Source organism: Phanerochaete carnosa (assembly GCF_000300595.1).
Source record: "Phanerochaete carnosa HHB-10118-sp unplaced genomic scaffold PHACAscaffold_8, whole genome shotgun sequence".
Taxonomy (NCBI): Eukaryota; Fungi; Basidiomycota; class Agaricomycetes; order Polyporales; family Phanerochaetaceae; genus Phanerochaete; species Phanerochaete carnosa.
Genome location: NW_006767635.1, coordinates 950415 through 973732, shown reverse-complemented (window position 1 = coordinate 973732; position 23318 = coordinate 950415). Strand labels below are relative to the sequence as shown.

At 53.9% G+C, this 23318-nt stretch overlaps 7 protein-coding genes across 7 annotated transcripts; 4 read left to right on the top strand and 3 right to left on the bottom strand.

Annotated features, from left to right (window-relative positions):
- Positions 1–116: 116 nt before the first annotated feature.
- Positions 117–2191, top strand: PHACADRAFT_100698 (uncharacterized protein; the record flags this gene model as incomplete). The annotated part of the gene is made up of 10 exons (XM_007398774.1): positions 117–246; positions 310–460; positions 520–721; positions 777–949; positions 999–1300; positions 1350–1459; positions 1519–1585; positions 1642–1776; positions 1839–1943; positions 2001–2191. Coding segments are annotated over 10 exons (1566 nt in total), but the record flags the coding sequence as incomplete, so codon positions are not given.
- A 1800-nt stretch (positions 2192–3991) lies between these two features.
- Positions 3992–5584, top strand: PHACADRAFT_198550 (uncharacterized protein; the record flags this gene model as incomplete). The annotated part of the gene is made up of 12 exons (XM_007398773.1): positions 3992–4077; positions 4138–4213; positions 4264–4313; positions 4362–4387; positions 4437–4456; positions 4509–4561; positions 4614–4696; positions 4750–4842; positions 4894–5042; positions 5099–5123; positions 5179–5380; positions 5464–5584. The coding sequence occupies 12 exons, from the start codon at positions 3992–3994 to the stop codon at positions 5582–5584; spliced, it is 984 nt and encodes a 327-aa protein (XP_007398835.1).
- Positions 5585–5666: 82 nt separating this feature from the next.
- PHACADRAFT_260937 (uncharacterized protein) lies at positions 5667–7143 on the bottom strand (the record flags this gene model as incomplete). Its single annotated transcript, XM_007398772.1, has 5 exons — positions 5667–5936; positions 5988–6286; positions 6340–6731; positions 6788–6951; positions 7005–7143. Coding segments are annotated over 5 exons (1175 nt in total), but the record flags the coding sequence as incomplete, so codon positions are not given.
- Positions 7144–7878: 735 nt separating this feature from the next.
- Positions 7879–13117, top strand: PHACADRAFT_99969 (uncharacterized protein; the record flags this gene model as incomplete). Its single annotated transcript, XM_007398771.1, has 19 exons — positions 7879–8646; positions 8701–8865; positions 8956–9278; positions 9332–9424; positions 9479–9580; positions 9631–9721; positions 9770–9988; positions 10054–10576; positions 10633–10757; positions 10813–11368; positions 11424–11490; positions 11544–11792; positions 11845–11863; positions 11923–12262; positions 12313–12339; positions 12391–12487; positions 12543–12676; positions 12733–12919; positions 12970–13117. 19 exons carry the CDS (start codon positions 7879–7881, stop codon positions 13115–13117), a joined length of 4233 nt encoding a protein of 1410 aa, XP_007398833.1.
- PHACADRAFT_260934 (uncharacterized protein) lies at positions 12984–17192 on the bottom strand. Its single transcript, XM_007398770.1, has 3 exons — positions 16594–17192; positions 16427–16509; positions 12984–16095 (listed from the first exon to the last, which is right to left on the bottom strand). The coding sequence occupies exons 1-3, from the start codon at positions 16630–16632 to the stop codon at positions 13368–13370; spliced, it is 2850 nt and encodes a 949-aa protein (XP_007398832.1). The 5' UTR covers positions 16633–17192; the 3' UTR covers positions 12984–13367.
- Positions 17193–17709: 517 nt separating this feature from the next.
- PHACADRAFT_186631 (uncharacterized protein) lies at positions 17710–19961 on the bottom strand (the record flags this gene model as incomplete). The annotated part of the gene is made up of 10 exons (XM_007398769.1): positions 17710–17953; positions 18060–18309; positions 18366–18432; positions 18491–18600; positions 18650–18686; positions 18741–18956; positions 19000–19191; positions 19230–19639; positions 19704–19824; positions 19878–19961. 10 exons carry the CDS (start codon positions 19959–19961, stop codon positions 17764–17766), a joined length of 1677 nt encoding a protein of 558 aa, XP_007398831.1. The 3' UTR covers positions 17710–17763.
- A 1046-nt stretch (positions 19962–21007) lies between these two features.
- Positions 21008–22633, top strand: PHACADRAFT_260933 (uncharacterized protein). The gene has a single exon (XM_007398768.1). It carries the CDS (start codon positions 21749–21751, stop codon positions 22268–22270), a length of 522 nt encoding a protein of 173 aa, XP_007398830.1. The 5' UTR covers positions 21008–21748; the 3' UTR covers positions 22271–22633.
- The last annotated feature ends 685 nt before the right edge of the window (positions 22634–23318 follow it).

Genomic DNA, 23318 nt, shown 5'->3' with positions numbered 1-23318 from the left:
AGCATCCGCGATAGCATTGACGGCGATATTCATCGTCTCAAGAATATCTCAGTTCTATAAGAACAAAAAGGTCAGAGTTCCTGTCAGCCGCCTGACTGACAAAACCTTACTAAGATGCATCGCAGAAAACGGGTAATTTGCCAGGCTTTCGATGTTTAGTGTCACCTATGCATCTACTGGGCGCAGCTCTCCCGACATGCTCAATCAATCCGGGCCTTAGCTGGCAGTGGCTATGGAAAGATAAAGGTACGTTGTCAGTGTCGTCAGGGGTTCAATTTGCTTGATCCCTGACGCTCCAAACTGCTCTAGTGTACAAGGAAGCGGGTACAGAAACGATCTCTATACTTCCGTACCTGATGGGACCGCCAGTGATATGCACGTCGTCTCCGGAGGTGATGAAGCAGTTCGTTGCCATGAAAGGGCAGTCGGAGAAGCCTCCGGAGGCCGGCATTTTAGTACGGTACGTCTTGCAAGCAGGCCTCTTGCGAAGGAAACGTGTGCTGAGACAGAATCGAGCAGAATATGGGGTCCTAATGTCTTCTCGGAGGGTGGGGATGTGTGGCGAAGGCACCGAAGGATCGTGCAGCCCGCATTCAGCCCAAGGACGTATGCACTCATCTGCACGGAAACGTCTCGCCTCTATGATGAGATGGTCGTAGCTGAGGCTTGGATGGGCAAGGATACAATTGACATTCCTGATGTTAATGTAATCACCCACAAAGTCGGGTTCCTGCTCTGCAATCCCGATGCATCGCACTCAGTATGGCCATTTTTAGCTCGCCCTACTGGTCATATCCTGCTGCGGATTTGGGAATCCCCTCTCCTGGATGCACGACTCTCCAGCGGTATCCGGGAGCATGTCCCTTCACGAGGCCTTTTCCATAGTGTCTGCAGGATCGATTGAACGGATACTCTTACCAAGGTGGATGTGCAACCTGCCGATCCGAAGGTACGCGTCTGGAGAGCTCACAATAAGATATTGATTCAAGTCTGCTTAGGGTAAGGCAGTTAGAGCAAGCTTACAGCACGGTTGAGCGATTCATGCGGGAGCTAATCGCTTCTCGTCGGCGTGAGCTCGTGGAGGGTCCCAAACAAGACTCGAAAGGAAGTGAAGATGGACCGGACACGTCCGAGTATCGTGACGTCTTCAGGATCATGCTCGAGGCGAGTGAACAGGAACGGAAACATGCGCTGAACGATGAAGAACTGGTATTTACCCGAAACAATTCGCGACGAAAATATTTGTTACTAACCGTTGAACAGCAAGGAAATACCTTTGTCATGCTGTTTGCTGGGCACGGTCTGAGAATTTCATGTCTTGACTTGTCCTGCGCTGACAGTTGTTGCAGAAACGACGTCAAATACCCTCAATGCGGCAATTGGCTTCCTGGCATGCCACAGTGAGATTCAGGATGAGGTCTACGAGGAGGTAAAATCTATGCTCGATGGAAATGAGCTGGTAAGCAGGACTGGCTTCATAAAGACGATGTGCCTTTGATGGACGTCTTCAATAACTAGGACCTTAACACTCTGGAAAAGCTTGACAAGGTGCAGGCCTGTTTTTTGGAGGCCGGCAGACTGTTACGTACGCATAACTCTGTCGTCTAGAGCTGAGTCGTCAGAAGTCTAACCAGCTCCCAGCGACGGCATTCGCGATGCCCCGCACGACGGTGGTCAATAACGTTGTCGTGACACACGCTGGTCCCCCCGGTCTTCCGGATGAAAAGCTGGTACTCGAGAAAGGGACCGTGCTTTATGTGGATGCTATCGGTGTTCGTGAGTGCCCCAGCTCAGATAACAAGCGGGCATGGCGCGCAGGCTAACGAAATTCTGCGAAGTTTATAACCCGAGGGTGTTCAATGATCCGTATGCGTTCAAACCAGAGCGATGGTACGGCGCAACGGCAAATGACATGTTGATGTTTTCGGTCGGCGCACGGGCTTGTGAGTGTTGCCGAACTCAAATTACACTACGGCTGACGTTGAAACCTTGACCGGAAGGCCTCGGCCGTCGTTTTGCCTTGTCCGAAGGCGTCGCCTTCCTTGCCAAGCTGATAAAAGATTGGAAAATCGAGCCCATACTTTTGTCCGGGGAGACCGAAAATCAGTGGAGAAGTAGAGTACTTACTGCAAAAATGAGACTGACTCTAGCGGTTGCTGATGTGCCTGTACGGCTGCGGAGAAGAGTATGAAGAGGTTTGAAGCAGGAACTTCGTGGCATTTACTAGTAGCTGTTACCGTCATTGTCGAATCCATTGGGCTCATATTGGTGTTAACTTATCCGTTGGTCGTACTACCTCTGAGGCAGCGGCGGACTCGGGTCTTGCTGTACTCGGCTCTAACTTGGCGATTTTGACTCTTACTGCGTTGTGATTCAGCTGTGAACCACTCCATCATCATGTTGGGAAATATTTTCCCTCGCTCCTAGTATTTTTGAGATAATTGTCACGGGGAGCACCATAAAGGCCGTCTTGAGCCGTGTTGATCCGAAGGAGGCTTAGTACGGAAGCAGTAGTTTTCAGAAATACTGCGACTGGTGCACTTGTGGCCAGAATTAAGGCTGCGCAAATTTCAACTCCTTCCCTCCTTCACTTTCGAAGAGCTTCAGCTTCTGGGCTCACTCTTCGTGCGGCCAAATAGCGTGGAAAGATGTACGGGCCCAAAAAGTTCTCTCATGCCCCAGGCAGACCCAAATTACCAGTCACACTCTGTCTGGTAAAACCAAGGCTACGCCCCACTGGCACGTGCGTTCGAGACGAGCTGTCCGGACCCCGATGTCTGTGCGAGGTGCCACTACATGCCAGAGCACTGCCTGTTCCGAGGTCTATGTATTACTGGCAGCATCCTGAGGAATCAAGTCCTGCGTAAGAACCGTTCCTACAGACAGGCAGAGCCGACTCGGTGAGGATCCTGTGCCAGCGGTTGCGACATGGTATCGCACGTTCACATTTGCTACTTTCCAAATTATCCAGTGTAACGGCGCTAGAAAATCTGCGAGCGTTTACCCGAGTCTCTGTGCGTTGCGTCCTATGTGCGTTTCGTAGCTAGACCATAGGCACAGGCGGAGGTGGCGCATGAGCCGTCTTGATCATTACTGCATCAGGCTGAAGACTAAGGCTACTGTGAGTCGGCACCTCCCGCGCCGCAGAGCAAATGCTCGTGTCTGGTTTCAGTCCAAGCCAAGTTACTACTACTATGGCGGGTGAGCCGCAGGCTGCTGATATGCTCTCAACAAATTCCCCAGATGCGCGTAAATTTGTAGAAGTGATCGCTAAAAGATAGATAAACTCGAGACAAATATCGCACTATCAGTCTGCCCGATTAGAGCGGGTCGGCGTGTTTGTCTGCCGATTGTTCTAATGGCCTTATCTTTCTGGACCCTTGTTTGCTGCTTTTCCAACATGGCAGCGCGAATGACGCGCCATGCCGAGAAGGTTTGTGACCGAGCGCTGAGATCTGAGATACAAATTGCTACGAGACCATTAATGTCGCTGTTATATCAATTGAGCTCTCCCCGCCACCATTGCTAACTTGTAGTAGGTCTTCCCATACAATTTCCAGTTAACCTGAAAATACAACTATTGCTTATTTCAATTATCGAATGCGCATAGGTGAGAGACCGAAAACGTTGCGCGAGGCTGACGACTCCGCCCGTATCGTAATGCTGAGAGCCAAGCGACGAGCCGACTTCTCTGGGGCTCGGTTGCTGGACAGCATGCGCCACCTTCGGAGCCGCATGCGTTCCTGGTCTTCGATCGAGCTGTCGCCTGCTTGTCCCCCTTCTTCCCAGGGTGCATTACGGCAACCGCACTAAGTATGACAGAAACATGCTCGGCCACGGTCGTCGCACACACCAACGAGCGTTTCATCACTGACTAGTGACTACCAAGCGTATAAGTGCGTGTCCCTGCTGCCTTCAGCCGAGGCGTCCACTTTTTCTACCTCACCCCCGCATCGCACCTCGTAGGACATTCAGCTGGGATTTGGCCATCATGGTTGACTGGGAGAGTCCCAAAGTTATCGGTATGTGCCTCGAGGCTACGGATAAGCTCAACATGTACTTCGGTGGGATCTTCACGTTGAGTCGTCCAGCCGTTTAGTCCTTTGTTAGCGCATGCTGAGTTTAAGTCTCACACAGATGGTACCTCATCGCCACATTCAAACACGTCGAGTGGCAGCTGCTGACGCGGAGGTTAAAGTGGAGGTGGTCCTATGTGAGTTCTCGTCTTCGCGTAAAGCTGGCGACGGTTCAGACATAACATAGTTATACTATCTCGGGGCGCGGTATATGTTACTCGGGTTCCAGATACCCTTGTGAGCTCACCTTGACATCACTTGTTGTCTTTCTCTGACAATAAACAGGCATGAAGTGGTGCAGCCTGGCAAGTGTGACTTACGCGATAGACAGTGCCAGCCCCAAACTGACAATTTGAGCAGTCTCCTTCGAGATCCTAGCTGTTCGTGCCCCCCACACGTTTGAATGTTTCACAGGCTAAATAACTCTCACAGATTACCGGCTGCGCGATCTCTATCTGTGCGAGTGGGAACCTTCTCTTCAGGGTGTCAGGCTCCGTCATCTGCTCCAGCCGCCGCACAAGCTCACCAATGTGATAGAATAGCACTTTGGAGAGGAAACCTCATCGTGGTCGCGTTTCTGGTATTCCTAGGCATAGGGCATTGGGTCGTGTTATTTTCAGGTACGTCCCCATCCCCTGCCAACCGACACACACTGAGTCTTATTGCCACGCAGCGACGACGCCACCAGTGATCCTCGGCCATGGCAACTTCCCTAACGGCAGCACGAAGACCAACAACAACGCCATCGAGCCGTTCTTTCTTTACAGTTCGTCGCTCTCCACATCCTGTGATACACCTGTTGACGCATGCTGCGAAGCGTGCGCGCTGGACCTGCTCATCCTTGTCATGACGGCTGTCGGGTTACTGCGGCAGCGTGCGGCGCGCTCGTCCAGGCTGTGGAAGACCCTGTACCGCCAGGGCATCGCGTACTACGTCGTGATGTTCATCGTGCAGTTCCCAACGATCGTGCGTCCCGTCCCTCCGTCTGACCCGTCTTCCTGCCTTCTCAGCCACCACACCAGATTTTCGCGTGGCGCACCAAAAGCTGTACGCCCCTCTCCACCACGTCTGCCCCGAGCACATACTGACAGAGGAGCGACAGCGTGTATGATCGGTGTCTTCAGCGCGCCCACCCTCACCATCGGCGCCATGGCGTCGTCCTACGCCGTGAGCTCGCTTCTCACCAGACCACGCACCGCAGAGCCCGCGCGGGACGACCCCGCCCGCGAGAAGCGCGGCCTCGACGTCTCGCGGCGCGTGCCGACGCGGTCCCAGCTGCTGAGCACGAACATCACACTGCCTCTGTGCGTGCATCCCCCCTGTTGTCTCCTTTTGCTGCCTGATCTGACCGAACTGGCGCGCGTTCGTGCCTGTCTCCGGCGCACAGAAGCGTAGAGAGCTCAGAGGCCCCATCGAGTGCCATAGCGTCGCTGCCAGAGGTACATATGCGGGGAGGGGCGCGCGACCTCGAGTGTGCTGCGGGCCCAACTGGCGGCTCCGACTGGTAGGAAAGTAGAATCCTGTGTGGTGGATACGAAAGGCTGAGCCCTTAAACCCATACTTCTTATCTTTATGTGTATGTATGCTGTACGCCTGTGAGGCCGCAGCGTGTCTAAGAGCTTAGAGGCCCGCGCCGAAGCGAATAAAATACAGGAATTAGAGTACATGACAGGCGGCTATCATACAGTCGAGGGTACTTGGGGCGCGATGCGCTCCTCAACCTTGTGCAGCTTCTGGTTCCAGACTGCGAGGCGCTGTGCAAGCTGGCCAATCTGCTCTTGCGAGAGCACGCGCGGCTGGACCCAGGTGATCGTCGCCGTTTGGTCGACCTGGTCGAGGCTGCCGCGTATAAGCTTCAAGCTGCGCGTACACTCAGTGTCATTGTGGTCATAGAGATAGTTGCCGACGCACCTGAGGCCCTTCATGACGAGATGCTCAACCTCGTTGAGCGGAAGACGCGTCTCCTGCGCGATGGTCTCGAAGGAGAACGTACGGTCGTACGCGTTCCGCTTGAACACGGACTCGATGAGCGCCATGAGACAGATCTTCTGGCGCAGAAAGGCGTAGTTTTCCTGCAGGATCGGCTCTTTGGGAAACAACGGCGCGAGAGCCTCGAATTTGCCGATATTGCCCTCATTGAAGGTGAAGAGCAGCTTCTTAAGCCATTCGTATGACGTGCTGTTGAGGGAATCGAGGATCGGGTGCATAAGCTGTGAAGCATTAGATGACATGGAAACAGTCGCCCGATGACTAGAGTGCTTACAAGTTCACCAAAGTTATAGATCGTGTCTCCGAGGAGGGCGGATATGCTGAGATCATGTGCGCGCAAGACGCGCTCCTCGGACTCAATATCCGCGAGGTCGATGCACGCGAGGTACAGCAATGAGTTGCGGTAATAGGGCGCGTATTCGGCCTTGCCCTTGTAGTAGTCCGCGGCGACCTTGTAGTAGTCTGCCCGGACGCGATTCTCGACGGAGGGCAGCCCGTCAAGAATTTTGAGCGCAGCGTCCATATCTGTCTTCGTGCCTTCGAGATCGCCATATGAAAGTTTGGTGTGTGCGACGTTCGAGAGCAGGAGGACATGGGCGTCGGGTGCTGTGTCGGCAGGTACACGTTCCAGTAGAGACTTGAGGAATGTCAGGTGGTCGTTCGGGTCTACAGGGTGCACGTATGAGACTAGCTAATTCAATGCACAGGATTTTATTACGCACTGTCGATCTCCCTCGCAACCTTGACACCCATCTCGACGAGCCTCAGCTGGTTCAGCTTGATCTCAAAGTCTCGTACGAAGCGATCGAACACATCCACACGATATGGCCTTGACGCCGGGTGGTCAAAAAATTCACCAAGTTTTATCGACAGCTGGTGCCATAGCCTATAGCACTTGGGTCGTCAGTGCTACGTTCACGACACGAGAGCGTGACATACTTTCGGGAATGCAGATCCTGAAACGCAGTGAAGAAGGAGTGTAGCTCTGCGGGGGTTGCGCTCAGCGCCGAGGTTAGATATTCGTCAACGTCGAGCTTTGGCGGTGCGGGCTTGTCGACGGGTGTTGCGGTGGACATCGTGGTGGCAGAGGCAGGAAGGAACTGGGCGGAGGCTGAGGAGGACGCGTACTACGCCACGTGATCTGCATCAGAATTCGAGCGCCTATTTATAACGAGTCGCGGTCGCGCTTTTATGCTCTTGCGCGACGACCACCACCTCCCGCCGTCAGCCTCCTCGCCAGATTTATCCTACCGCCCACTTTCTTCTTATTTTTGTGCTATCTTCTCCCTTCCGAATATTTGCGTACGCGTCCATTATGCGCACTGTAACTACGCAGCATACAGTCCACCCACGCCACCGCCACGGGCACCCTATTCATCGTACCGTCGATGTCGAGTATCTTTTTAGACTCCTCCAATATACCGATTCTACCACTCAAAATCGTACATCCCAGAAAAGAGCATTCTCTGAGGAGTCAGTGGCCTCAAACCGTCCACGAAAGCGCTTCAAGAAGGCGGACATCACTGACGGAGAAAAGAACAGGCAGGCGGACGAAGACACCGATGAAGTGGAGTTCTCTCTAACTCCAGTATATCATCATACCCTTTGTATAAGGTATATACTGGACGATGACGAGCAGGAGGAGGGTAAAAAACTGCTCAAGTGGCTAAAGAAGAACGGCCAGCAGCGGGACGGTTGGTCGACGGTTGTCAGTGGGGCCAAGCTTGCCTCAGGTAGCTCTTCCCTCTACGTCTACGTTGATCAGCCGGGAACGTCGCTCCTTGAAGTACCAAACATCGAGTCGACCTTCAATATGGAAGAGCACGATTTCCGCCGCACGCGTCTGCGCGACCCTCTTGTTGCTTGTGCTGTGTTGCAAGAGGCCGGTAGAGCCGAGCTTTCAGCCGGTCTTGTTGTTCATGCAGAGTCTATTGAGGATGGGACCCTCATAGCCTTGGGTCTTACGTTAGACGTTTCCGTATCTCTGGCACTTCCAGCCGTGACGGAGCCCATCCTTTATACCTCAAAGGCTGCCACTCTGGAGATGGAGGAAGCGCAAAGACGCGCTCTGTGCTATATTTTCTCTCCAGCAGTCCTTCGTCCTGTGCCCCTGTCGCACATGGACGTTGCTACGTTATACGCCACCCTTGGCCCCGCACCGCGCCTAGATCCACCGTCGTTAGAAGCGAGCTGCCAGCCGACCAGGTTGCTCCCCACTCTGCTACCTTTTCAACGAAGATCTGTTGCGTGGCTACTCTCCCGCGAACATAAGGCAGTCGACGCAAACTTCGACTTAGTCAATCACACGGTTGACGAGGAGTTGCCTTTGTTCTGGCAGGAAGTGTCTGCTAAGTCGGTTCAGGGTGTAGACCAAAAGCTTTACGTGAACAATGTCACCGGCGAAGTGTCCGTCAGCAGGCCGAGCGACGCTGATCCTCTCGGCGGTATCCTCGCCGAAGAGCCTGGGCTGGGCAAGACGCTCGAGAGCATTGCTCTCGTCTTGCTCAATCCTGCGGTGGGTAGAAATCCCAGCGTGAAATCATGGAATGCAGACGCCAGGATCTTCATGAAAGAAGTAAAGGTGCGCCATTTCCCGCTCTGCTGGAAAGTGCAAGCTCCGACTCAACGAGCACAGACAACCCTCATCGTGACCCCCACGTCGTTGTCCCAGCAGTGGGTAGACGAGCTGAAGCTCCATGCGCCGAGCCTCAAAGTCCTCGTATACGAAGGCTGGGCTAAGGTCAAGGTTCCTATCACGGAAAGTGACTTGGCTCTCGCGAGAGAAGAGCGAGTCAAAGAAGTGCGGAAGACAAACGCTCGTGGAAAACGCGCAGAACTGGCCGCCATGAAGACAGGCCAATCTTCTTCCCTCGCTCAAAAGAAGGGCAAGAGCCGAGACAACGCGAAGACCCAGGAAGAACCCTGGGACATGGACGTCGACGACGCAGAAGAGTCCCAAGCCGGCCAGCAGGAGGCGGACGAGGAAGACGGGTTGATGGACTGGTGCAACTACGTGAACCAGTTCGACGTGTGTATCACGACGTACAACGTCTTGCAACAAGACCTCGGCGTCGCGCGTCCGCCTCCCGACCGGCCTCGCCGCACAATCGCGACGTACATCAACATCGAGCGCTCACGCAGCCCGCTCGTCATGTGTGAGTGGTACCGCGTCATCATGGATGAGGTGCAGATGGTTGGAGGCGGGAAAACTGAGTGGGTGGTCAAAGTTAGTATATCCTGCATAGACTCACGAGAAACGGGACTAGGGAGATGGTGTCGCTCATCCCTCGCTTGTCTTCTTTTGCGGTCTCGGGAACTCCCGCACGGTCGCAGATTGGGGACCTTATCCACGTCCTAAAGTGAGCTATTGTCACTTCCGAGTATACAGCCCAACTGAATATCGCGTCGTGCAGCTTCTTGCGTATTGATGCGGTCACTCCACGCACATGGGCTAGGCTACTGAAGCCTGGCTATTCGGACCAGCTTGTCGAATTGTTCCTGCGCTACGCTATCAGGTAGGTTGCAAGCGTATCCTCCTGTCGTGTAACCGTCAGCTTTCTCCTAGGACCATGAAAGCTTCGGTCAAAGACGAGCTGACAATCCCGAAGCAAACCCGGTACCTCGTTCCGATCGAGCTTGGCCGCGTAGAACGACACGTATGCCCCTTCAAACTCGATCAGTATATATGCTGAAAATCATCACAGGTATATGACCAGAACCTTGAGAAAGCCCTGCTGGAGCTCGGCTTCGACGCTCGCGGCGTTGCAGTTGCGGAGAATTGGGAGGTTGACACCGCGAACCTGCGGAGCTGGCTGCGCAAGCTGCGTGGCATCTGCACACACCCGCAAGTTGGCCAGCTGCAGAACCAGGCAGACAAGCTGCACAAGCCCGGCGTCCTCAAGACGATCGGCGAGGTGCTCGAGGTGCGCGCCTTTTTCGCCGAACGCACTGCCACTCAGGCAAACCTATTGAGATATACGCTGCACAGAGCATGAAAGACCAGAACTGGCGCAATCTTATGGAGGACCGCCGCGCGAAAGTGCAGATGATGACGGTCACAGCCCAGCTCTACCAGCGGCACGAAAAGCACCGTGCGCACTACCAGATGACGCTCGAGGTCCTGCTCAAGGCGGACCAAGAGGCGAACGACCTCATCCGGGACGTCGAGTCTGCCATAGCAGCGCACGACCAGGAAGGGAAGCGGCTCAAGATAGAAGCGGCCACGCTTGTTGCTGAGCACGAGGGCGACGCGGAGGACGGCGAGGGGCAGCGCCGTGATAAGGGCAAGGGTCGGGCGGCTAGCGAAGAAGAGGACGACTTGCCGAAGAATGCTGCAGGAGAAGAGCATCGCGTGAAGCGAAGAGCATTGCAACACCGGCTTAGGGAGTGTCAAATCACGCTGCACAAGGTGTCCTTCCTCAAGGGTGACGTCTATCACGTCCTTGGGAATGCGGCTGAAGAGGTCGCCGCCTACGAGAAGGCAGACGGCCTGAGGCGGCTTCTGCTGCGCGGTACGTATCGTCAGACAAAGAGGACCAGCCATTGCGAGTGCTTAAATTGTTTCTAGGAACCGAGGAGACTGCGGAACATGCCATGGCTCATCTGGCAGAATCGAGTGAATGGTTGGCTGAGAAAGAGTTGATGATCGAGGTCCCATATCTCGGAGCTGGTGGAATTCGTTCTAGTGCGCTGGTAAGACGTTATTTCAGTATCCGGGAATGATGCACTGAATAATCACACCCTTTAGATGGAAGAAGTCCATGAGAAAATCGAAGAGCTTCTGAACCAACAGTCGGCTCTCCTCTTCAAGTGGCGTGCACATCTTATCAAGCTGCTTACGATGCCCCTGAACTCTAGGGGCGAGGATGCCGATGGGATGGAGTACGGCCGCAGTCTCGAGACGCAGGGCGAAGCCGAGACGTATCTCCAGGTGTACGCCGCCTTGCTTGCGGACCGGCGCGAAGCGATGACCGCAGAGCGTACGCTCCTCGCGGCACACGACGTTCGCGAGAAGAAGTCGCGCCGGACGAAAGCGGCGAAGAAAGCAGAGCTCGCGCTGATGGACGAGGAGGTCATGCTTGCTGTTGGCGATCTCGAGCCGCAACCGCAAGATGAGGCCCGCTACAGCGAGCTCAATGACCAGCGGAAAGCACTGCTGGAGGACCACAACCCGGAGCGGGCCATACGATCGATCATGGTTGAGCTCAGCCGTATCGCTGTCGGGATTGTGCGCAAGGACGATCCTGAGAAAATTATTGCCACTGAGGCAGCTGACCAACTACGAGAACTGCTGGCTGAGCAAGGTTTGGTGATTGTTGCCGATACTGATGTCTACTCGCAACTGACCATCTCGTCTAGGCAAGCTCATGGAGAAGCTGCAAGCGGACCTGAATAAGCTCCGCAAGACGTTCAACGAGCGCATCCAGTACGCCTTATCATTGTTGTTGCGGGAGATAACACTCATCCCTGGTCAACCAGGTACTTCCGCCAACTTCAAGAGGTATCTGATACCGTCGCCGACATCGAATGGGAAGGGGCAGTTGAAGAGGCCATCCAGAGTAACGCGTATGACACCAGTGAATTGGATGTGAAGATCAATACTGGCAAGGCTCGTCAACGGTATCTGGACCATTTGGCCAAGTCTCAAGGCGAAGGTAACATGGACAGTGAGGAAGAATCGTGTATCCTGTGCAAGTGCGATTTCGATAAGGGCTACATCACGCAATGGTGTGTGCTCTTTTCTAGTATTTTTATGTTCGAAACTGATCTCCCCTTCCAGCGCCCATGTATTCTGCGAGGTACGGCTTATTTCTCAGTCAAACCCACCACGTGCTTTAACTGAGGACCCCTATCCTAGGATTGCATGAAAGCCTGGCTGACTCGCGAAAAGGGCAAGACCTGTCCGGTTTGCCGAGTCGCCGTTCATCCTGACACGATGCAGCGTTTCGCTCTGGGCGACAAGTCTCAGAACCAGGCACCGCCCAAACCTATTAACAACGAACCTGCCCCGCGGTCGAAACGACGCATCGATTATAACATTGTCGATCTAGACATCTTCCGTGACATAAATACTATGGAGGCCTTGGGAAGCTACGGCAGCAAGATTGAGACGCTTATCAGGCACCTCCTGTATGTACAGATCGTCGACCCTGGAGCGAAGAGTATTGTTTTCTCTGCTTGGGCTGATTCTCTTCTCAGTAAGTCGGCGACCATCATACTGACTTCCCTGGCTAAATATTCTTTTTAGTCATCGAGCATGCACTTAAACGAAACTGTGAGAGACCTTGTTTAACGATGAATGCCTAGCATTAACCAAAGTTATTAGCCATACCTTGCCTGAGAATCGACCAGAGCACGAAAAAGGAGAACGCGGTTAAGAAATTCAAGAGAGACCCGAGCATTCAGGTTTTGCTTCTGCATGGGTACGTGTCTTTCGTGTGATTAAAACCACATTTATAACCCTGAGGTTTTGTTCAGTGAGCGAGAAAATGCCGGTCTCAACATCACCTGTGCATCCAGGGTCTTCCTCGTGGAGAGCGTGGTCCATCATGCATTCGAAATCCAGGCTATTGCCCGCATAGATCGAATGGGTCAGACGCGCCCGACGGAGGGTCAGCCCTTCCTCTTGCCGCAAAGTTAGGCAATGCAATCTCTGACGTTTTCGTAGTGTTCTGCTACTATGCTGAAGACACTGTCGAACGTAACATCTTGGATCTCGCAGTCCGCAGAGGCCAGTCCCTGTACACGAAGGATAAGGCCGCCGGTACCCTGACAGCTGGACCGATTACCGCACCGAGCAAGAACGGCATAGACGCACCGAAGAAAAGGGCGCAAAAGGGCGATTTCGTCTTTAAGTACGTATTTCGGCCGAATGACAGAACTATGTCCTGACGATAATGTTTAGGACGGAAGACATGCTTGCCATCTTCTTCCCCCACCTGTTCGAGGACATCGAGTTCCTCATTCCCTCAGGCGACTCTGGTCAGAGCCCGGAGCGGTCTGGCGGTAGCCAGCCATCGCAGCCCATCGCAGGGCCGTCGAAATTGACCTGAGCGTCGGCTCCTTGTTATCACCCACGGCCACTTCGCTCTTAGATTCTCAATGGATTCTCAATATTGTAGTATTCCGCATGACCGAATCTCTTGTATCGTAGACTAGACGTGCATGTGTGTGATGATATCTGCAAACGGGAGATGAACGATGGTTACAATGCTCAGGGCGTAAATGGAAAAATACGGGTGCATGAGAATGGTGAGGAGAGATTGAACACGAAATGAAACGCAGTGACAGGAGATAAGCCAATCATCTCGGACCGCCGTCCCAACTTGCCCGCTTCCGCTTGTTATCGTTCCCTCTGCGCACGAATAGGTCTTGCGGCGAGACGACCGCAGTTGCGCTCTGCCCGCGATGATGCGCGTGTACAGTCTTAAAGCCACCGCCGCCCACCCCACCGTTTGGGAGCATCGGCTGCACGAGCGACGGGGCGATACACATCTGCTTGTGGCCCGCTGCGCCGGCGCCCTGAGACGGCGGCGGTGCAAGCGCCCGTGCGAGGTCGAGCGCCTGCGCGCCGAGCTGCAGCGACCCGGCAGAGAACGCGTCCGACATCGACAGAAAGTCGTTGCTCGAGAAGTAGTGTAGGTCGAGGAACGGCAGGTCGTTGTTCTCTGCTTCCGCCGGCGGCCACATGTGCGGCGCGAGCGTCGGCACCGGCGAGACGTGTGCCGGGGGCGGAGGCCGGCTCATCGGTGGCGGTTGCGGCGGGCTTATCGGCGGAGGCGGGACCGGCACGGATGTCGGGGACGAGACGACGTGCGCAGGCAGACGCGGCACGGCGAACACCGTGCGGGTCGGCGTCATCAGCAGCGACTTGTACTTCGCTTTCGGGCTCGTCATCTGGCTCTGTCCCGATCGCCGCGGTGGCTGGAAGGCCCGGTGCTCCGATGGCGGGACCGAAACCGAGCGGTGCTGCAGCGCGAGGCCGGTCTGCGTCCGCGTCGACGCGCGGAACGTGTTGACGGGCGTTGCGGGTGGTGTGATGTGGTGGCTCGTGTCGTGCTCCTCCGTAACATGCAGCTGGGACGACGAGCCGTCCGGCTCAGGTGGCATGCCGACGATGTCATCAAGACTGAGCGGCTGGAACGCGTCCTGCACTTCGATGTTAGCGCTCGTCGCGTCCGGTGGCGGAGGCGACGACACCATGCTTGAGTTGACGACCTCCTCCAGAGCCATCGGCATGTCGTCCTTCTCGTTCGGCAGCGGATCGTTGAGCGAGATGCTCGTGAGCTCGATTTCGTCAATGCCCGGCAGCGCGGGTGTACGCAGCACACTCTGCTGCGCACCTTCAAGCCCGAGCCCCATGCTCGCACCGGTGCCTCCCGCGCCAAACCCGAAGCCGAGCCCGTAGTCCATGCCCGCGAGATAACCCGAAGGCTGATGCGTGCGAGCGCCGAAGATGAGGTCGCCAGCGTAATTCGAATGATGCGTGAACCCGCCGCGGCGCCCTTGAGACCATGCGGAGGAAGGATCGGAAAATGCTGAGTGCACATCCGAGCTCGCGGCGTCGGGCCCTTCGGATATGAAGTCGAGGTCGATGGTATCGACATCGAAATCGTCCATGCCGTGATGCAGGTGCGACGAAGGCGGGAATAGGTCGTAACGGTCCATAACACCGTGGCTGTATGCCTGCGAATGGACGTGCGCCGAGTGGCCGTGGGAGAACGGGTTGCCCTGCGAACCAGACGCGGAAGCCAACGCAAGGTGGCTGAATGACAACTGAGCGAGAGACACGGGGTGCGACGGTCCAGCGGAGGAAGAAAACAGAGACGGCGAACCAATTGGTGACGGAGAGAACATCCCGCTGGAAAAAGAATCACCGCTTCCATCTAGTCTTGGATTAGGAGAAAGCCAGTCCTGCGGGCCCCATGCCGACTTGCCAATCATCCCAGTGTTAGCTTGAGCGTTCGGTGAGTTGGGCAGGAAGTAGTCGGTAGACGTCGGCGACGCGGCTAGTGAATCATTGAAGGGCATGCTTGTGCTTGTGCTCGCGCTCTGCGTCCGATTCTGGCTGTTCTGTTGCGAACTAGAGGCGGGTGCAGAAGACCATGGATGGAGCGGGGTATCGACCTCTGACCAAGAGGTGTGTGCCTGCGAAGATGAGTCGGTGAGGTCCGATATCGATAATGATGATGTAGACACGAAATCCGGGATGCTCTGGTCTTGCGACGACAGGTCCATGTCTACGTCCGCAGTCTCGGCGTTGACCGCCCCCGGTGACGTTGTAGATGGGTTCGAGAAACTTGAAGGTCTGCCACTATCATCGAACGATCCATCCCAGTCTAGCTCTGACTCGCTAGCTTCGTCTTCTGTATTGGCCATACTCTCTGGGCTGCTCTTTGTCCCACCTCGGAATAGCCCGAAGCCTTGCGTGGTGTGCCGTCGTTTCCGACGGACGGGTCCGATGCTCGATGCACCGGTGGTAGGCAGCTGATCGTCGGTTGCAGCGCGGATAGGATGTCCCCGGATACGCTCAGCACCGTTGCCCAGCACCTCTACTCCTGCACCCGCTGACATGCCACGTTCACTCGTTGGCCGCGCATCAGAGCCATGCGCACCCTCCTGCGAGTCTCGGTGCAGAACATCTGCTTCCTGTTCAACTTTCTGCTTCTTCGCAGCGTTCGCTCGAGGCTTGTAGCCAGCTTTAGCGTAGAGCTCTGGCCACGCGTTGCGAAAGCGGTCCCGCAGATCTGTGCTTCGACGACCTTGCTCCTTGAAGATAGGATCTTTGACGATGGTCGCCCATACAGTCCCATGCTTGTCGTAGCCCTCCTTCAGAGCGCGGTCCTCCTCGATCGTGAAGGGACGCCGCTTCTTCTGCCGCGACTGGAGGAAAAGTGGCGAACCATCCGGAAGCATTGACCGCGACTTCGTAGAGCTAGAGCTGCGATTTGCGGACGCATTCGCGGAGGGAAGATGTGTCTTGGCGTTGGGATAGTGAAGCTTGTAAGCGTCTGGAAAATACGTCCGAAATCTGAGCGCAAGGAGTCAGCACTAATGGACAGGGTGGAGTTGACGAATGCGGCGAGTAGATAATTATGGGTCGGTATATGCATGCAAGTTGGTAACAAATATGATTCAGCAGGAAAGACGTAGCATGAAGGTATGCAATGTGTTGAATCTAGCGCACTAGCATGTAGTACCTTGTGCACTCGACCTTTACTAACTCACCAGAGTGCATACACGCAGACGGAAGGGGTAGCAGGGAACAAAAATGACGTGAAGAGGTTCAGGGAGGGACAGATTCATTCCAAGGATGACTGGGCTCAAACAGGTAAATGAATGAAAGTAGTAGTCATACTTACCGATCTTTCAGATCCACAGGCGACCTGTTGTCGAACCTCAGGTCCGGGTCGTTCAGAATCGCTTTCCAGTTACCAACGCCCCACTGTTCAGTGGCATACCAGCGGCAGTGAAAGACATGGATATGATCAGCACGAGAGTCATTACGCGGATCAGGGTTAACACGTACCTTATTACAGCCATTCACTAGCATCTGCGTCTCCTCCATCGTCCATTTCTTCCGAAGCTTCTTGGGTGGGTCCGAGCTTGAAGGCGAAGGCAGAGTACCCGACTTGGGGTTGAAGCTACCGCTCGCTTCAGCGGCTATGCTGGCACCAGCGGTAGAAGGGAGTGGGATAGTGTTCGGGGTCGCCGGAGGTGGCAAAGCAGTCAGTCCAAATATCGCAGGACCTCTCTCATCAGCGAGGTCGACATCTCCATCGTCCGATATCCGTCTAATCTTCCCCTTCTTCTCAGGTGGCAACGAAGATGAACCGGCCGCGTCATTGGAACTGTTGCCCACCCTCAGGGTCGTGTCGTCGCGAAAAGACCATGCAGGGAATTGACGCGGCGATGACGGCAGAGCAAGCGATACACGTCGCTGGCCTTTCGCGGATGTCGGGGATGTTGGGGTACTCGTGCTGGTCGGAAGCTTAAATTGCGGGTGTGATGGCGGTTGGGAGACGGACGCAGGATAAGGGGCGGTAAAAGAAAAGGTAGATGTTGTTGGAAGCGCGATTGGCGGAAGCATAGAGCCTGCTCGTGGTAATGCTGAGGTCGTGGACGGTCCAGGGACTGTAACCGTAGGCACCGAGGGAATATCCGAGTCCATGGTGAGGTGAAGGGCGAGATGACGAAAGGTGACGAAAAGACGAGCAAGAGATATGAAGCTTTATCCTAGAGGTACAGTGTCTCAAGTCCAGGAGAGACGTTGAGGACGATAATGGTATGCAAGATCTCTCGAATTGTGGGCACGTTGTAACGGGCAGGCAGAGAGAAGGCCAACACGCTGTTCACCAACACTGGCCACTTCACACACACGCTGGCGACACTGGCGACGATGACGACGACGAGACGGCGGGCTCGAGCTCAGCGCGACAGCGTACGCACCGCGATGACGGTCGGGGAACAAGTCTGAGGCTCGTTTGGCGCATTGCAACCAGCGTCCGTACCGTGCCACGTGCATTTCGCGTGGGAGGCGGATCAGATGGCAAGGTTAGGGTTAGTTACTCCGGACAAGCCCGACCACCGAGCTCACCGCTACTTTTGACAAACTTCCAGTACGAGAATAAATAAGACGGGGTGGCATCGGTTACTGATATATCATAAGTATGCAAAGAAGAACCTTCCGCACCGCTCTTTAAACTCTCTTTCGCAGCCGCACGGGCACATCAGCAATCTCCAAAGTCATCCCAATGTGCGCACTAAATGCTCTGTTTTTCCATTGATCTCTACTCTCGCCAGGCAAAAAGATAGGCTCGATTTTCCAGTCCTTTATCAGTCTAGCAAGGAAGACAGTACCCTCGGTCAGGGCGAAACGACGGCGATGCCTTCCGACCGAGGTCTCAATGTCAGTCGTAGTTTGATGTGAGAGATGCAGTGACACGTACAGGCCCGCGGCCCGACGGAAAACACCGTCATGTCATTCTCACTTACGCCATACCATCGTTCTGGCTTGAATGCGTGCGGATCGTCGAATACTCGCGGATTGTAATCTTCAAAGCATGGGAGTCAGCTCGGGCTCCACGATCGCTCAAGCCGGGATACTCACGAACGCCGATAACATCCACGCAAACCTTAGTCCCTTTCTCGAGTACCAGCGTTTCATCCGGAGCACCCTCGGGACCGGCGTGCGTCACGATGACGTTGTCGGTTTGCGTCTGGCGGATCATCACGAATCCCGCCTCTAGAAGCTGATTAGATTCTCTGTCAACTCAGCTCTTGACGACGAGCCACGCGTACGAAAGACTCTGCTGGCCTCCACGAAACAACTTTGCGCCTTCTCGAGCTTTTGCAGAGCGTCAAGGTTCTGTAATCAGAGACGTCCATCAAAGGTATGTCACCGCCATGGAATCAGCCCTGTTTACCAGTTCATTTCCGTCGAGTTCAGATTTGACTTCCTCGTGGACCTCATCCTGGATTTCACTATGTAACGCAAGGAAACCGATTGCTACGCTCAGTGTATGGGACGTCGTTTCTGCAGCAATCATCAGCGCAAACCACGTTAAGACGCGGTATTCTCAGACCATGTCCAGCAAATAACATGACAAACGTGTCTCCTTGCTGTTCAATGGTCAGTATCCTGTATTTATGTTGCGAAACATTTCATGTACATACCAGTTCTGCGTCGTTCAGCGCATACTCCCCCTCCTGCTCGCTCGCTTCAAGCATGAGCCTGAAGACGTCGCGTTGATCGGATGTATCTCGTTCGTCGTCGCCTTCTGACGAGTCCCGCTTCGGACCCTCGGTGAGCTCGCGCCGGCGAGAAGCGATCAATTCTCTCAGGAACAGCAGAACTGTGTCGTAGGCCCGGTCCAACAGTTTGAACCTGAGCTGTCCTTGAGTAACTTCTTACCATAATTTATCAGACGCATACCTTCAGATGGGCAGGCTGTACATCCAGCGTGGGATAAGTATTCGTATAATCGCTCCCTTCGACACTAAAGACAGGGCTTCCCGGAGGGACATGCTCCCACGTTCCTTGGAAGAATCGGACTTCCATGGAAGAGGGCCCCCAAATACACAGCAGGATAGGACTAGTAGGGCGAGTTGGAAATGGCCAGTTTGACTTTTGTAACGTCAGGAGCGTGGAGGAGGAGAGCTGACCTTGGAGGTGAGAGTATTGAAGATAGGAATATCAACTGAATCCTTGCCCGTCCAGGCCTCGGCGGCAACCATCTCATCGTAGAGACGCGACGTTTCAGAGCAGACAAGTGCATATGTCCTTGGACTGAATGCGGGCTGCATAATCCTTCGATGCTTTCGCCACTCATCCCCACCCTCCGATAAGATATTCGGGCTCCACACTCTGTTTTCTCTCTCTCTCTCAGTACATGTTTGCTTCGCAGTGGATGTGTTTTCAAGACATACCGCATCGAGTGGGTAGCCTCTGCCGCCAGCTTTTCCAGCTGCCCTTTCATGGCGACGAACTACTTCATTACCTCTGGGGACGACGTGTATATTGTCGGCGATTCTATCAGGTATGGAAGCGATACGATCGTCTCCGTGCCTGCTTCCTTGTACACTAGAGCCATTCGGAGTGTTACGCGAGCTGAACTCCTGCTGGCACTACTGACGTACCTCTATCTTTCCACAGCCACGTCCACATAATACCTGGATTGATGGAGCATGTCGGGAGAGATGCGCCCAGTGGGTGTAAAGGTGATATTGAAGATCTAAGTCTCGGCAAATTGCCTAGTTTCTGTAATATATCTCAGCAAGCTGGAGCTCTGGATTGGGCCGACGGGGTCTGACCTTGATCTTCTGGTAGAAACGAACGACTTGCGAGACGATAAAAATCACCGTCAACGCTACCGCAAATGTTTGCCATAGTACCATAGCTATTGATGTTTACTCAAGGCTTGAGCCAACGATAACTTACGCAGCCAAGACCTCTGGGCAATAAAGGGCGAAAGAGATAGCTGGGTATATATATGTTTGGCATGGGAACACCCAGGTCGAACTCCAATGTTTCAGTAGGTTTCAGCACAGGAACTCCGAGATCCGAGATAGATGTTTGTAAGACCTAACCCAAGATACATAATTGCAGCATTCCGCCTCGTGTGGGCCCGTTCTATCAAGTGTGTGTCTTTGGCCCGTCGAAAATATTTAAGACGTATGTTAATGCTTGTACTGTCAGCTCAAGCAGTTTGAAGTTTCGATATAGGGCATTGATAATATCACAATATATACTGGTTTATCTACCGCAAAGACGGCTGTTACAATATTGTTTGAAACCCAAATTATGTGTGAAACAGTCTCAAAGGCTTAGCGAAGCAACGATCCACGAGAGAAATTTGGAACTTTTTTGTCGCAAAAAATATGCAAAGAAAGCTTGAAAAAATAAACAAAAAAAAGGCCGTATTTTGTTGCTCGGTATCCGGCAGTCCGGCAACTCGGCAACCCGGCAGTTGAGCCGATTATCCGCCGGGTACCGCCGTCCACAGGGCGCTTTGATAAACGGCCTGGCGGACAGTCGGCTCGGCTGCCAGATTGCCGAGTTGACGGGCTGCCGGATACCGAGAAAAAATACGATATTTTCTTACTTATTTTCGCAAGCTGTTTTTGCTTTTTTTCTTTTTTTGCAACAAAAAAGTTCCAAATTTCTCTCGTGCGAGGGACGGGCGGAAGATCCCAAAGAGCCTACAATGGAGCGCTCGCGCCAGAAGTAAACGAGAGGCCCTGGAATCTGACAATGCTGCGTGTGACTATAAGCCCTGCGTGTCCCTTCTTTCTCCATTCCTCTAGCCTAGCTCAGGCTTGCCCTGGTTGACCTCTGGCGGTTCCGTCCTACTCCCGCTCCCAAAACATGTGTAAGAAGTGCTTCCGCGACGGTTCGTGATGGTAACTTCAGAGTGTTTGGCTCTAATTAGCAAGGGCCTCTAATCTTAACAGACACAAATAAACTTTACTCAAACTCCATATCGACTACTCTCAGGTCTCGACGCTAGCAACGCAACAGAGCGGCAAGGATGCATCGCAGCGATGGGCGCTGTCAGATCGTTAATTAAGCTCAAACGATCATCATTAAATGGTCGAAAGTCTAGAAAGGGCCGGCCGATCTCAGACGATAAGTAAACTGCAGAAAGCACATCTTTCTGGTGGTGTTGCCAAGCGGACAGATAGATACGCCGGGAACATACCAGGCGAGTACAGCACGGTGCGGCTGTGAGCTGCTGTCTGAACTGCTGGATGCACTATATATCCTTTCTCATCAGATGATTCTAGACCGTCCCGGCGAATTGACTGAGGTTCAGGTTTTCGCATCAATGCCATCATCACCACATAATCAACCACCACAGGCGGTGTCTCTGGAGTCACTGCTTTCTCTCCTGCTCTGTCTTCTCTCCCCGTTTATCAACCTGCTGGACGTCGGCCTATGGGGACGTGATGAAAGCCTCGAACGCGACGTTGGTGGTACCACCAGAAGTCGTACCCATTATCGAAGGCTTTGCAGAGAGTATCATTGCGCCCGCTGTGATCTTCCTCATGATTTGTACCATCTTCCCGACGGTACTCCTTGCAATGCTCGGCGCCCTCTTCTATTTCTCTGATAAGGCGACCCGGACACGCCCCATATTTGTACTTAACGTACTCGACCTTCTTTTGGGCATCGCGACCGGCATATGGAATGGATACTTCCAGGTCAGCACTACATCCTTGCCTACGCGTATGCTGTCTTCATTACCTATGTGTGCTTTGAGCAGATAATCACCCTCGTCCACCCTTTTCAAATTTTCGCGCAGTCCGTCTTCCTCGCCTTCGGTGTTGTTCTGTCCTTTGTGACATGGATCTCCGAGCTGGTTCTCTTGCTACGACTAGTCGCTGTCTTTCCCATTCAGCTGACTGGTCGGAAGACCTTGTTGGCCATTATGGCATTCCCCGTGGCTGTCAAGCTGGTTCGCCTCGCCTGCTTAGTCTGTTATTACGTACAATTCTCTGAGGTCGCGCCGCCATATGGGAACAATGTCCTGACGATACAGGATGGCCCTGCGAACAGCCCTTTTATCAAAGTGAACTGGACCTTAGAGATCTTCGATAATGGGTGCGTTTTGGGCTCGATCATCAAGCTAGCATTCCACAATTGCTCACTTTCTGTAGTTATGTATCCGCTCTATTTCTCTGGCGTTTATACACCACATATTTGAAGAGAACGAGGGGACAGATTTCGTTGTTGTCATCGTACGGCTTTGGAGGTGCAGGCTGGATTACTCACATCTGGGCTCGCCCTTGGCTAACATGTGCCATTCCCTGCAGATTCACTGGCACGAAGGACAATGGGACTCTTTTGGATAGCAGGAACTAATTTTATCTTCCCCGGTGCGTTCTTTACGTTCCACTATCTCAGAAACGACTAATCGAGAGCGGCCAGTCATCCTGAACATAATTCAACTTACGATCCTTGTCACCAACCCCGACAACATTGATTGCACCTACGTATTGCTCGTAAACTGCTACACGTCGGTTGCGGGCGTTGTCTTTGCCACTGGTGCGTGCCAGCTGACGTTTCCATCGCACCCGGGCGCAGCGCTAAACACCCTGCCCATCGTGTTCTAGTCTGGAGCTCGTGTATGTCACACAGGGAGCTCAACCGAACGATGGGCACCACCGACGCGCACACGTCCGACACGCTCCACGTGGCCTCTCCCATTGAGGTCACCACCACTCCCGTCGTCCCGCTCACCGGTTTGCCGTCAGGCTCCGAGCGTGAAGCGTCCCTGGATTCGCACAAAAGACCCTGGAACGTGAGCCTTCCCCTGCCATATTCCCTGAGCACAACCGACGTCGAGGGTCATTCCCAAGCGGAAAAATCAACGAACTCGCTGCTCTGAAGCGCTGGCAGTGACGAAGAGCACGTACGGAAACTGCGCCCAGTTTATCTGTCGGACCCGTCTATACCTTCATTTTACGCCACGAATATATATTTATCGACACTACACATGCTTTAGCTTTGTGGTCTCCACCTGCACTTGCACATATTGTTGTACTACTAGGCACACCATCAAATCTACACCTCTCTTTAATTTGTACGTTTGTATAATACACCAAACCAGCCGTGTCTATCTGGCGTTGAAGTGTGTCGCAATTTCGAATCCGAGCTGTCGGGGATTTGCGCGGGCGGAGTAGTATTCCCCCATTCAGCGGGCGGGTGGCCAAATACCGGGACTGGAGTCAGGCCCGCAGTGACAAGAGACA

Bases quoted from the DNA above. Each gene is read 5' to 3' on its own strand.
- PHACADRAFT_260934 (XM_007398770.1), bottom strand. From the start codon at position 16,632: ATGGAGGAGACGCAGATGCTAGTGAATGGCTGTAATAAG. The intron at 16,510-16,593 runs GTACGTGTTAAC...GCCACTGAACAG, and splicing joins TAGTGAATGGCTGTAATAAG to TGGGGCGTTGGTAACTGGAA. The intron at 16,096-16,426 runs GTAAGTATGACT...CCTTGCGCTCAG, and splicing joins CCTGTGGATCTGAAAGATCG to ATTTCGGACGTATTTTCCAG.
- PHACADRAFT_260933 (XM_007398768.1), top strand. From the start codon at position 21,749: ATGGAATGGATACTTCCAGGTCAGCACTACATCCTTGCCTACGCGTAT.